This window comes from Phalacrocorax aristotelis, chromosome 11 (genome assembly GCF_949628215.1).
Source record: "Phalacrocorax aristotelis chromosome 11, bGulAri2.1, whole genome shotgun sequence".
NCBI lineage: Eukaryota > Metazoa > Chordata > Aves > Suliformes > Phalacrocoracidae > Phalacrocorax > Phalacrocorax aristotelis.
In genome coordinates this window covers 24,654,243-24,667,840 of record NC_134286.1, presented here as the reverse complement: position 1 = coordinate 24,667,840, position 13,598 = coordinate 24,654,243, and the positions used below count along the sequence as shown (strand labels likewise).

General features: G+C 59.3%; 1 protein-coding gene across 2 annotated transcripts; it reads right to left on the bottom strand.

The window, feature by feature from the left end:
* Window positions 1-3,858: 3,858 nt before the first annotated feature.
* On the bottom strand, window positions 3,859-13,598 carry LOC142063083 (protein eva-1 homolog C-like). 2 transcript variants are annotated; one of them, XM_075106458.1, is made up of 8 exons: window positions 13,181-13,598; window positions 9,958-10,157; window positions 7,055-7,178; window positions 6,686-6,838; window positions 6,376-6,519; window positions 6,144-6,215; window positions 5,701-5,790; window positions 3,859-4,993 (listed from the first exon to the last, which is right to left on the bottom strand). In XM_075106458.1, exons 1-8 carry the CDS (start codon window positions 13,500-13,502, stop codon window positions 4,608-4,610), a joined length of 1,491 nt encoding a protein of 496 aa, XP_074962559.1. In that variant the 5' UTR covers window positions 13,503-13,598; the 3' UTR covers window positions 3,859-4,607. The 2 variants fall into 2 exon arrangements, with proteins under 2 accessions (XP_074962559.1, XP_074962560.1); XM_075106459.1 differs by lacking the exon at window positions 5,701-5,790.

The window sequence follows — 13,598 nt, the reverse complement described above, 5'->3', positions numbered from 1 at the left end:
AATCAGAGCGCGGGGCGGTACCAGATGGCGGCCAATCGGCAAGCGGGTAGGGATGCTTGTTGCTAAGGGGCAGGGCGGCAGGATTTAAAATTCAGCCCCGGCGGCCAATGGAAGGGCGGATTTGCGGCGGGGGCGCGGCGGGCCGGCCGGCCGAGGCGGGCGGTGATTGGTGGGACGGGTTGCTGTTTAAATCTTCTCGCGGGGCCGGTGGGGAGGGTGTCATGGCAGCCGGCGGGCCGGGCCTGGTGCCGCTGGAGAAGCGGCCGCTCCTCCGCCACCGTCTACCATGCCCTCGTGGGGCCCGGAGCTCCCGGGGAGCAGCCCCGGCTCTCCCACCCTTCACGGCGGCGATGGAGCGGCCTCCGCAGGCCCCTGGGCCTAGCGCCCCCCGGAGGGGACTCGGTCCCGGCCTGCTGCCCGCTTCCTCCACCCGCTGCCAGGGCTGTGGGCCACCCCTTTGCCCCTCCCCCGGGCGCCGGGGCTGCCCTCTCTCACTGGGTCGGGGATCTCTGGTTCGGGGGCAGGGTATACCCCGGGCTGGCTACGCAGCTCCTCTGACTTGCTGTCACGAATGGGTGATTTAGAGCACTTAAAGACACTCAAAATGATCCGCAAAAGTGGTTTTAACACGATGTCATGAAAGTGTGATTTAATGAAGTCCGGTGGAAAGATTCACTCTGTTACTGTGCCGCACGATCATTTCAACAATGATGCAAAACCACTGAGCCAACCAAGGTGAAAACTGGAGTTACTGTACTGCAAGGTTATGTGCGGTGTTGGTTCGCTTACCGAAGATCTGCTGTTGATGAGAGGTCTCTCCGCCTCGAGGAGCAATCTGGAGGGCATCCCAGCTCAAGGGGAGATCACTGCCCTGCAGGCAGGCTGCTTAGCCAGGAGAGCTCAAAGAATGCTTACTTCGGCTGTCATATTTATTGAATAAAGTGGTTGGCTTGCAGCCAAATTACGTGCGCTGGGAAAGGTATGCATGAGACTCCTTTACTCACAACTTTGTTCCTTGATAAATGAGTCTTGGAAAAGCCACCTGCTTTTCACGTGTTAGTCGCATGATTGGTGTTCCAAGCTCATACTCTTGGATGCTCACTGTGTCACTCTGCTCCCTTGTGGATTTTCAGAGAATAGATTGGAACCGGTGAAATTCTTGGTGCATTTATGGCTTAGGCCTTTGTCTTCTTTGGAGCTCAAAACAAACCACTGTGAGTTTTGTTCAGGGGTCCAGTGCATCCATCATACCCAGCCAGGCAGGGGTGGCACCAGCAGCTACCTCTTCATTCCTGTTGGTCAAGCTCTGAGGACTGCAGTCTGCTTCTACAGACAGAGCCTCAAATGGGACTTGAGCTGGTGCTGTTTAATATGCTGGCCAGGGAGAAAGCCCCTTGCCCCAAAAATCCTTGCAACATGGCTGGGGGAAAGGGTCTGTCCCTCTTGCCTCCCCTGCCCTGTGCTCCTGCTTGCTGGACTTGGGTGACCCAGGAGGGCCCATCTTGGGCTCTTCCACCAGCTCACTTGCTCTCAGAGGGTCTGTCCGCTTCTTATCCCCTCCTGAGATCACAGAGAGGGAGAGGCTGACCTCCCCCATGAGGAGCCCCCAGCCAGTCACTCCTGCCTCCCCAGCATCTTGTTTTCTGGAAGGAGGATGGAGGTGTTGAGTAACATCCATGTCACAGCTGGCCATGAAAAGTACCTGGCAGAGCAGGGGTGGCAGCAGCTGCTGGGGGGCAGAGGCAACCCCTGCTTGCAGCCCTGGGTGGGAGGCACCTGCCCCATGCCCATTGCCTAAGCTCAACCTGGGGACAGTGAGCTGGGCTAGTGGGAGCAAAAGGTGGCTCCGAGGACAGGAGCTTCCCTGCTTGTGCAGGGTGGTTCTTGCTGGGCAGGACCCACCTGCCCACACACCAGCTGAGCTGCTCCTGTGGTCCCAGAGGCTTTGGGGATGCTCTGGCCTGATCCCCATTCCCTTGGGGACAGGGATGGCGGGTGGCACATGTGCAGAGGTCCCTTCCTCTCTCCAGCTCTTGGGGGCTTTTAGCAGTGTGCCAAGCTTCAGGTCTAAAGGAAGGTCGAGGTTAGGTCAGCAGAGTTCAGCACTGCAGCAGAGGAGAGCTTCCCCCAGCTGGCAGATTTTCAGCAAAACCTTCTGGATTCCTAAATTTAACCCAGGGAAATCCTTTGGGATAATCCCACACCTACATGCCACGTTGCCAGTGGAGCCGATGAACCCCTTGCTAGGGAAACATCCCATTGCCAGCTTCCAAGGGGACTTAAACCTACTGCCCAGAGGCCATGTGGTCAGGATCAGTTTTTTCTTCTTGCTGGCAGGCAGGGTGTCTCGTCCCGCATACAGGCAGCTCTACATACAGACAGAAAGACCCGGGGCCATTCACAGCCAGGAGCAGCAGAATGGCTTTGGGGTGCGTCATGGCTGAGGGGGTGCCCAGGGGAGCTCCCTGAGGTTTGCTCGCCATCTGCCTGGGATCCTTGTGGGATCCAGGTGCCTGCCTCTCCTTATACATGTTGGGGCAGCGCCCACTCCAGCCAAAAATACGAGTTGGGATTCATACTCACCAGGCAGAGCTGGGATGCATCCCACCGCTGATGGAAACATCATGCATCAGCCTGTGGGATAAGATCCCCAGCCAAAAACCCCCATCCAAGTCTGCCTGCGGCTCTGCGGGTGCTTGGGCGAGCTGCCTGCTTTGGGACATGTCTGCCTGTCTGTCCTGCCCAGGCTTGATGGGGAAGCCGGCTTTTCCAGTCCCCACAGCACTGCTGTGCTGGCATTCCTCGGGAGGCTCTTGGGAAGCCTGGCCACACTGCAGGGGCTGGGGCTTGCACCACCCATGCTGAAACCCCACCCAGCTGTCAGGGGGTACTGGAGGAAAGATGGGGGAGCAAGAAGTGAAGCCTGCAAGGTGAACACTGTGGGTCTGCAGCAGCAGCTGTTCCAGCTGTCCAAGCATGGAGGCAAGTCTGTGGTCTCAGTCCTGCCTACCATCTAAGGATTCTGGGGGCCGGTTTGAGGTGAGAGCCCCCAAACTCTCCTTCGGCTCTGGCGTTCCTCAGCAAACTCCCAAATCAGACAGGACGCTGGTCCTTGCCCCCCCTCATTGGAGCAGGAGCGCAAGGCTGCTGCTTTGGCATGGCACTCGGCTCTGCACCAGGACAGCATCTGCTGTGGAGCGCAGTGGAGCTCTGGCTGCAGAGATGGAGCCAGTGGCTCCCCAGCCCCCAGCAGACCACCAATGCCAGCAGCTGGGTTAAAGGGTGCATTGATGTCCCCCACAGCCCTCTCTTGCTGTACCCAGCCCAGGCACTTCATGTGTGGTGGCAGATGGAAGAATATACCCTGCTACGTGCTAGCTCCATAGCACTGGTGTCTGGAGTGGCCCTATCGTGAGAAGAGCTGGGTTACTGCTTCTATCCAGCCCCTTCCCACAGCACTACAGAGCCTGTGTTGCCTTTCAGAGCTGGAGCAGCCCCCAGACCCAGCCTGGCTCCCTGGCACCGTGTGACTGCCGAGAAGCCCCTCTGCATGGCATCTGGGGATGTTTGCTGCAGGATTTCTTACCAGGCAGAGTGCCTCAGGCTCAAGAGGAGGAGCAAGGGCAGGGAAGCATCATTCATGGATTCCACACAGACTGCTTTTCCCCCATTTCCCTTCCCCAGGCTAAAACCTTATCCTTTCCCATGCTAAAACAGGCCCAACTTGTAGCTCCCCATGGCCCAGCACCAGAAACGCCGGTGGGAGGCAAGGAGCTGATCCACACAGGGAGGGCTGAGCTTTGCCACTTCCTTTTTCCTCCCTTTTCACTATTAATGGCCGAGTCAGGAAGGGACATTGTGTCTACGAGCTGTTGCATTTATTTACCGGAAAAAGCCCTGGCAAGTTAACCCCAGGGCTCTCCTGTCAGCGGGAGAAGGTGAAGGAAAGCACAGAGCCGTGAAGGGTGGCAGAGCTCCTGAATGCTTGCAGGGAAGTGAAAGCCAGCACCATGCCAAGCTGCCAGGTGCCCCAGCCCTGAGGTGCATCCCCCCTGGGGATACCTGGGCTGCAACACACACAGTGTGGTAGGGCCGTGCTGGGTGATGCTCTTCCACCCACTTTGCCTGCATACTCCCCATGTTCTGGCCATTTCTCTGCTGCTGGCACACTGCTGGTACATTGCCTGAGTGCTGGGGGATGTTTGTAGCACCAGGGGAGGAAGCCAGCACCCAAGAAGAAACAAGACCAAACAGCCAGGGAAGGCTCAGGGTGAGCTCGGCATAGCTGAGCAGGGTTAAGTACTAGAGCCGGCTTTTTTGACCCAAGAATGGGGAGGTTAGCTTAGGGTTAGCAGTGTGTTTGTGGCAAAGGAGCCAGGGGCCCCATGAGCCATCCCGCATCCCCTCATCAGACCCAGGGACCACACCTTACCCCAGTTAGAGGTTTCCAGGCTGGTGGAGCAGTGGGTTGATGGATGCACTGGGGCTGCCGTGCTGCCACTCCGGACATCCCCTCACCCCAAGGAGCCCGAATTCTTGTGTCTCTCTGATGTCAGATCCCACTTAGCCTCCACCCCACACTGCTCCCCAGCCATTTTCTTCCAGTTCTATTTGGTGGCTGATTTGATCTTGTGGATGGCGTACGGGCTCGACTCCTTGGGCATCCAGATCTCCTCCCCACTGCGGCACCGGTGCTCCACTGCTCCCTCCAAGGCTGCTGTCAGTTCAGGGCTGAAGATGCTATCGGTGGCCCGGTAGGTGTGGGTGAGGCGGCGGAAGGAGGAGTCCGAGGAGCTGTCATCGGGAAGGTCTTCGTCCTGCTCGTCCCGCAGCTTGGTCCTGCTCAGCTCCGAGCTGCTCCCCAGCTCAGGGTCTTTGAGAGCCTCCCCCACCTCCTGGAGGAAGGTCGTTTTGGGGCTGATGATGCAGAGCAGGAGCATGAGACCTCCTGAGACCCCACAAAGAAAGTAGAGGCCAACTTTCTCTGGGACGCCTGCAGGGCAAAAAGCAAAGAGAGACACCAGGGTACAAACTGCCTCTGCAGCCTGTGGGGAACCAGTGCCTGGAAACCCCCCTCTGTTGGGTACATGAGAGGAAGAGGAGGGGAGCAGGGTTGCCCTCAACACCCAGGCTGCAGGGACAGCACAGAGTCTACCCCAGTGATTGTGGGAGTGTCACCCAGAGCATGATCAGTATGCACCAGTGTCCTGAAATGCCCCACTCCCCATGGGAAACCCACACTGGGATGTGGGGTAGGCAGCACGGTGGGAGGAATCATCTCGCTAGGGATTTAAATGAGTAATTTCCCCTGGCTAAGGAGATTTTTGCCCGCAGACAGGTGCTCTCCACCAGTGCCCCTGCAGACAGGGCAGGAAGGAAGGAAACCCAGTGGGTAATGCAGCCCGTTGGAGAAGGAAGGCCCATGGGCAGGACTGCAGCAGCAGCACCACCACCAATGTTGCAGGACCTTGGGGCTCGTTTAACCTCCAAGCTCCCGCCCTATGTGGCCCCCCAAATCCAGCATGGGGACTTGGTGCCCTCTTCCCTCATGGGCCTGCCAACCCTGCTGGAGGGGTCTGGGGTCTGGCTGCCTCTGAGCCAAGCCCTGGGCTGAGCAGGGGTCATCATGGGACCTGAGCCAACCTCCCAAGCCTGTCCCGCTCCCCTGGGTGCTGCGTGAGAGCCAGGGAGGGCACATACCCCAAAGGTGGGCAAAAGCTGCCAGAGAGCTAGTAAAAATCATCCGGTCTTCCCGGAGCCTGGAGAACCTGGGCCCTTTGTACCAGCCACCTGCAGCGAACAAGGGGATGTGGGCTGAGACACAAGGTGCTCCCCAGTGCCCCTTTGTGCTGCCCAGCTGCCTGGCCCTGCCTGCCTCCTTCCCCATGCCAAGCTTCCTTCCTGCACAATCACTCCTCTGCCCACAGGGCCCCTGCTCCCAGCAGACCACATCCCTCCAGCCCCTCAGACATGGGCACGGACTGATGGGTTGCTTCAGCCACGGGACAGCAATGCTGGGGTGGAGCTGCAGGACTCGTGCCAGTGGTGGGTGCCATGGATGCAGAGAGGCCATGGAAGGGATGGTTCACCTGGGCGCAGACACAATGCCACATCACTTTTGGTGTAGCCTCCCCCCACGTTACCGTGCATGTAGTCCGAGAGTAGGAAGGGATCCGAGGTGTCAGGGCCCACCTCCTCCAGCAGCTGCTTGGGCACTGCAGGAGAGCATACATGGAGCATCACCACCCTGCTTATCCCCAGCAGCTCCCTGCCTCCCCAGGGAGCCCCACCAGCCCTGCCTGCAAGGCACAGGGTAGGCACAGCAGGGGCTCAGCCAGTGGCCCCCACACCCCCAGCCCCGCTGGTGGCTCTCACCGCAGGTGTAGGAGACCCGCAGCTGTTTCTTCATGCCTGGGAGGCACGGGTCACCAAAGGTGGCCCGGTCAGCAGCCACGGTACAGTTGCCCTTGCGGTGGCATTTCTTGGAGACCCTCCGCAGGGCGTCTGGCGCCAAGCACTCTGCAAAGACATGGGGCATGGATCCGCAGGCAGACCTACGTGCCCCCACCTGCTGGGCTCCAGCCAGCTGGGGCCAAGGGGCACAGGTACAGCCTGATGACATACTTGTGCCACGTTCTCTGCCCAGCTTTTGGCCCCATTTCTGGCTCAAACCGTTCTAGTGTACCTATATGGGGCCCCCCAGCATTGAGGGCATCACACTCCGGCTTGCCCCGCAGGAATCGTCCATAATTTGCAGAATAAATGGCCAGGATGGATTTTGGTCGGCACTGCAGCTTCAGCTTGTCATTCTCACACACGGTCTTGACCCGATGATTCCCTGGGGAGTGACACTGCAGAACGTCCCAACGCATCCCGAATCACCTGCAGCCCCCTCCTCCCTTAGCCCAGCCAAGGGTCTGAGAGCTGCCAAAGGCAGGACTGGAGGAGGGCTGCAAGATACAGGAACAGCTCAGCTCCCCTCTCTGCCCCTTTCTGAGCAGCTGAGGTGGGGGAAGAGCTCATGCAGCATTACCCAGACCCTGTTCCACCTCACCTGGCCGGCACTTGTAGGAAGCAATGAGGTACTTGTGCGTCCCAGGGCACGGGTCCGGGCCAAACACTTGGCTGTGCACGGAGAACTGGCACCACTGCTGGTCCTGGCACTCAGCCAGCAGCTTCTGGAGAGCAAAGTGGGACAGACGTGAAGACGGGTGAGGAGACCAGAGGCTGTTCTTGCCTCAGAAGAGGTGACATCACCCGGCTCAGGGAAACAGCCTCTCACCTTGCAGAGGTGCCCTATGGCTGCTCCTGCCCCCCCCGCCCCCGGCCGCAGTCACCCTGCTTCATGTGTCAGTTCCTGAAGCAGTTCCTCCTCTGCCCCCACACAGAGCTGTGTGCCAGCACAGGCCTGACAGTACCTGTGCCAGCATGCGCACCGGCACTGCACCATGCCACGCGTGTGCAACGCTCGTGCAGGCGTGCCCACTAACACAGCCCCACGTAGACACTGTTGACCCATGTTGCCCCACGCAACACCGTGGACACCAACATGGCTCTGCACGACGGCCACGCATGCGTGCATATTCACTTGGCCCAGTGCAACACCCATGCAGGCGTGCACACTGACGCAGCTCTGTGCAACACCCGTGCAGGTGTGCGATCTGGCACGGCTCCGCGCGACACCCGTGCACTCGCGCCCACGCCCCCACGCCCACGCCAGCAGGGCTCCGTGCAATGCACACGCGCGGCCACGAGGTGGGGACGCGGGTTCACGCCGCCGGGCTGCTCGGGCAGCCGCTGGGGAGCGGCGTGGCCTTTGCCGCTGCCCGCTGTGCCTGCCTGCCCACGGCGGCCCAGAGGCAACGCTGCCAACCCCGCGGGGTGGCCGAGCCGAGCCAGCACAGGACTGAGCCTCCTCTCGCTCCTCAGTGGCTGTCAGAAGCGAAATTTGAGGAGGAAATGCAATTAGTCTCTCCCCCCAGGTTTTTCCTAAATTGAGCTGAGCCTCAGCAGAAGCCTTGCTCTCTACTCTCCGGACATCCCTTCTCCTCCAAGAGCAGCCTCCAGGCAGCAGGGAACCCAGACCCGGTGTGATCACGGTCCCTTGGGTGGAGTGGCTCCACCTCACCGCAAACCTGAGCTGCACAGATCCTGCTCACAGACCTGCCCTTCGGTCTCCACTCGTCTGTGCTGGGCCATACCCTCCATCCTGCACTTAACACACGAGCTGTAGGGACCCTGACCTGTGTTTGCAGGGTGGTTTGTGGGGCTGACTTGGTGCCATGCCAGCACACTCCGGCTCAGGGACTGAGACATGCGGGATGCCGGGAGGGCATCTGCGGCTGGAGCAGGACCGGGCAGCAAAGCCTCGCAAGATCCCAGAGCAGGGAACTGGTCCCTCAGCTTTTGTTCCTCTTCTCCAGCTCCATGTTCCCCTTCCCCACAGGCAGCTGCACACAGCTGCTTGCTGCGGTTTTGCCCCAGCTCTAGCAAGGACCTGGAACTGGACTAGAAAAGTAGCACATGAAACCTTGTCCCTACTGAAAGACCTTCCTGCTGGCTCCCACCACATATCCCAGCTGCCCTGGGTTTGTCAGAGCCCTGTGACCAGAAGGCAGAAGTGGGTATGGTTTGGGCGTACTATGTCTGGCACAGCACTGTGCTTTGCCCATCTCACCCATTCTCCCACGGTTGGTGGGTGCAGCATCTCCCCAGCTATGGGCAGAGCTGAGTAACTGGACCGCACACTTGCAGCTGTGGCTGAGGAGCATTGCCTGGCTGAGCAGGGCTCTGGAAAAGGCAGCGACCAGGCCCCTGTGACTACAAGGCCTGCTCCTGCAGGAGGAAGGGATCATGGGGGAGCGCAGCCCCCAGGAGATGGGGCTCCAGCATTCAGCCAAGGCTGAAGTTGCTGAGAACTGGAGGGGTTTGGCTGGCAAAGGTCATGTGCTCGCTCAAGGCTTTGCAGAATGAGCATTATTTCTCTCCTTGCTTCCTCCCAGGTGACTGCTTTGATGCTTGGACTGGGCTGCTGCCAGCTGTGACAGCCAGTCTGGTCCAAGGCATTCCAAGGCCACGGATGCTGAGGCCAGCTGTGCCAGCATGGAGACCCAGAAGCCAGGGTAAAGCTGCAGGATGCCAAAGGATTACATCCCTCCCAGCTCCTCTCTGACCCATTCCTCAAGCTGCTCATGATATCTCATGTGTGGGGCTAGTGGAGGGCTGACATCCTCACCGGACATAGGGATTTCCCCCAAACACAAAGAGGAATTGAGCAGAGCCGTAGCGTGGAGCAGGCTGCGGGGCTTTTAGAGCAGCCTGGTAAGTGCTTCCTCCAGTCAGGTGTCAGCTTTGGAGAGGTCCCTTCCCTCCTGCCAGCCCCTGCTTTCCTCCCCTCTCCCTGCGCTGGCTACTGCAATCAACAGACCCTCCTTTGGGCTTGCTTCATTAATCTGCTTCTTGGGAGCTACCAGCACAGACGGGTGCTTCTTCTGGCTGGGGAAGGGCTGAGCTCTGTGCTGACCCCAGGGTTGCACCCACAGGGCTGAGCACAGCATCCTTCATAGGCCCCTGTCTCACTTCCCAAGCCTGGCACCCCGGCTGCTGCACCACCCCTCTCCTGGGACCCAGGCCCAGCTGCCGGGGCTTTCTCCAAGCCTGCTGTGTCCTGTGGGATTACTCCAAAAGCCAGCTAAGGACGCAGCAGTGCCTCCTGCCAGGCTCCTCTGGCAGGGCTGCCCTACCTTGGGACCCACCACAGAAGAACCCATCCACCTTTATCTCCCACAAACGTCCTGGGAAAACAACCCCATGGGTGAATTCTGATGCTGATGGCAGCAGCCTCCCTTGGGGCATGGGGAGGCTTCACTGCCTGCAGCCGCCCAGCCCAAGCAGGCAGCCCAGTGACCTGGGGAATGAGGGGTGTGCAGCCCAGTCCCTGGGGACCCCGGCCCTTACCACATGAGCGGTGGCAGATGTGCACTCAGTGCTCTCCTGGGAGGCATTGCCAGGGCTGGGGCAGAGGTTGGGGCTGGGTACACGACGGCCGTAGAAGGCGCCAAGGATGCTGATGGTGGTCTTGCGAGGGCAGATGATGAGGAGCTGCTCCCCGTCACAGGTGTGGGCAGTGTGGTTCCTCAGCACCTTGCGCAGATACCCTGGAAGGGGAGAGCATGGACAGCGCTGGCTGGAGGAGACACCAGGACCACGGTGGTGGTGGTGCTTGGGCTCCTGACAGCTGGTGACAGTGAGGACATCCTGAGCAGGGGCACTTACGGGGAAAACAGGACCAAAGTGGGGCTGTAGCAGAGAAGGTGGGCTTGCAGCAAATCTTATATCCAGCATTGCAGCCAAGAGGCTGGAAAGCAGCATGGGGTAGCCAAGCTGGTTAGCAATGGGAAGTGAAAGCTGGAGGCAGGACGACAGGTCAGAAAATACATGTATGGAAGAATCCCATAAGGAGTAGTCAAGGGTTTAGAGAAAATCTGACTTGTAATGGACATAGGGAGGAAAGAGCAAGGATGAACCAGAGATGATCACTGGAGTTGGGGAGAGGAGAATGCTTTTTGTCGTGATGCTGAGCCATGAGCTGGAGGAGAGAAGGGTGAGGCAGCTGCTGCAAGCTCCTGCAGTTGGCTGGGTTGATATGGATCGGTGTGAGCCAACAAGCCATCGTCTGAGTCCAGCTGACCCCAGGCCTCTCTGCTGGAGAAGCCCAATGCCTGGGTGCAAGCCATTCCCAGCCCATGGCCTTTACAATGCTGGGGCGGGGAGGGTGGGGGGCATTGGCCCTTCTCTCCCTGAATTCCCAGAACAGGGTATTTCTCTCTTTTAATCCTGCCTAGTTTGTGTCCCAAACCACTTACCCTGTTGTTTTCCTTACAAGAGACAGTAATATGGGGCTGTCCTGCCCAGCCTGTAACAGGGTTTAACATGCTGCTATCAGCTCTGGCTAGAATTGGCCGTGCTGGGTGCTGGCTGAGCGAGGGAGCTGTTTCATTAAAAGCTCTGCAAGCTGCCAGGGGTGCTCTTAGCAGGCGCTGGTTGCTGAAGGAGGCTGAGGAAGCAGGATAAGCTGACAAAAAATGATGTGTAGGGTCCTAGATAGAGCAGATTGCACCAGGCCTTTGAATAAAACAAAAGCAAAAGGGAAGCATCATTTTGAGGCTAGGAGGTGGGGACAGGGCAACCCAGTACCTGCCAGGTAGGGCCCTGGGCTGATGGGTGGGTCACAGATCCCAATCCCCAGCTGTGGGGTCCTTGGAGGGACTCTCACCCCAGCCCCAGCCCAGGGCTGGGGTCCAGGGCAGGACACGTACCCTGTCCTCCAGCACAGAGCGTGTCAAACTCCCAAACCAATACAAGAAGGTGGGAGCACTGGCTCCCAGCCCTGCGCTTCTCCCTCTGTCCCTCTGCGAACTGGTACCAGGCTCAGCTGCACAAAGGGCCCCTTTCACCTTCCCTGCTGCTGCTAACCCTTTGGCATCCACAGCCAGCATCCCTCCCTGGGAGACATCAGCGGATGCAGCTGGGAGCCGGCCTTGCTCAGACTTAATCTTTCCCTTGGACATGGGCAGCTGCTGGCATTTCTCCTTGCAAGCCTGGGGTGACAAAGTTGGAGGGCCACAGCCTTGTGCAAGTGAGCCCTTGCTCCTCTGCATGCTGGAGGAAAGAGGAAAGGAGAGGCAGAGGATGTGGATGGTAGCAGACAAGCTCTTTAAGTCAGGTCAAAGCTCCAGTGAGATGCAAAGTTGCTGCTTGGAGGACACAGAGCTGGATCAGCCCCTTGGGGTGCAGTGCCCACAAAGAGGGGGACAGGACAAGCCCTGTGCTGCCCCTCTCCTCGGATTGCTCCATGTCACTGAACACTGAGGGATGTGAAGGGCATGGGCCCCTGCCCGGGCTGCCAGCCCCCATCTCTTTCCTCTGCATCCCCTGCAGCAGCTCCACAGCTGCAGCAGCAGCCAGGCTCTTGTGCAGGCTCCAGAGCCACCTGGGGCTCAACTTCTGCCTGGCACCAACTCCAAATCCACCTGCCCATCCCTGAGAGAGCTGACGGTGGGGCTGCCCATACCCTGGGCACAGAGGGCTGACCCAAATCCTGGGGATGGTGGGGGACACAGGGCAGAAACAGGGAGAAATGGGTTTCTCCAAATCCAGCCTGCCTTGGAGCAGGCACCCTCCTCTGCTGCCATGCTGGCTGGCAGCACCAGCGGTTTGTCTTTTAAAACTGAGGCTCAAACAGCATCACTGGGGCAGAGGTTTCGCTATCATAATTTTGGGACAGTAAGCAGCTGCAAAGATGGTGGAGTTTTGGGTGAAACCATGGCAATGGGGCTGCAGGCAGATTTTGCGAGTAATTCCGGTTGCCTGCCGGTGCTGCTGACTCAGTCCCCGATGGTGCGGTTAGCTCTGCCCAGATGAAATCACATCCTCTCTGCTGCAGCCCACCCGGCCACGCCGAGCTCTCGTGGCACCTGGGCCCAGCAGAGCAGAGTGGAAGGTGTGCGTGGCTGTTTCTAGAAGGTGCCTCAGAAAAATGGCAGCCCCCAGGCACTCAGCCTGCCTGCACCCATCCTGACTGTCCCAAGCACTGGGGCACAAGGGATCCCAAATTCCTGCCTTAGCTACAGCTATAAAGCTGCTCCCATGGAGAGGATCTGGCCCTTGCTGTGTGCCTTGTGACAGTGCACCCTGCTCATGGGTGGCTCTGGCTGGGGACCGGGCAGAGCTTCAGCCCATCTCTCTCATCTTCTCAGAACAGCAAAGGCTTGCTGGGGAGCCCTGGGTGTTCCAGGAGCCTTCAGCTCCACACACTGCCTGGCACTGAGGGAATAAGCATCCCAGCCAGGGTGGGTCTCAGGAAAGCTCAGGGCTGTCTTAAGATTTGGGGTTTTTTTTTGCATTTCTGCCTCCAAATTGTCCAAAAGAGCGCAGCAGCGGCAGGGAGAGCCGCTCCCTCTCTCACACCAGGGCTGCAGGATGTGCACGGCGTGTTTTCAGGTTCCAGCCCTGCTGTGGGGATAAAAATATCCCCAAGTTTTATGGCAAACTCCCTCTGGCCTGCACAGTTTTATGCCTCACTTGACCCTACCCTGCGAACCCAGCTGTGGCTTCAGCCTCCCCTCACACCACCATGGTCCCTGGCATCCCTCATTGCCCTGCCCATGCCCCAACTCACCGGAGAGCTCCGGGCTGGCCTCCAGCCCCACAGCCAGGCAGAGGAGGACCAGGGCTGCTGCTGGCCCCACCAGCCTGGCCATGGTGCAACCGCTGCTGGCTCTGCTGCGTCCCACCAGGCAGCCTCCACTGGTCTGGTCCTCGGCAGCGGCTGGCGCTGGCAGTGCGCGGGGACAATGGCTTGCTTCTCTGCCCTGCCAAAGTGCTGGGCTGGGCAGGCGCCTGTGTACCCGCTCTGTGCCTCCTGCCCAGGGCAAGGGGCTGCTCTGGACAGCTGGGACACTCTCAGCACAGGGACACCTCCCACAGGGAGGGAGGGACATGTTTTCAAAGGCACTCCATGGTGGGTGAGCGGGTGCTGTGCCTCGGCATCACTATCACTGGCAGAGGAACCAGCAGCCCCTTCCCTCCCGCCTCCG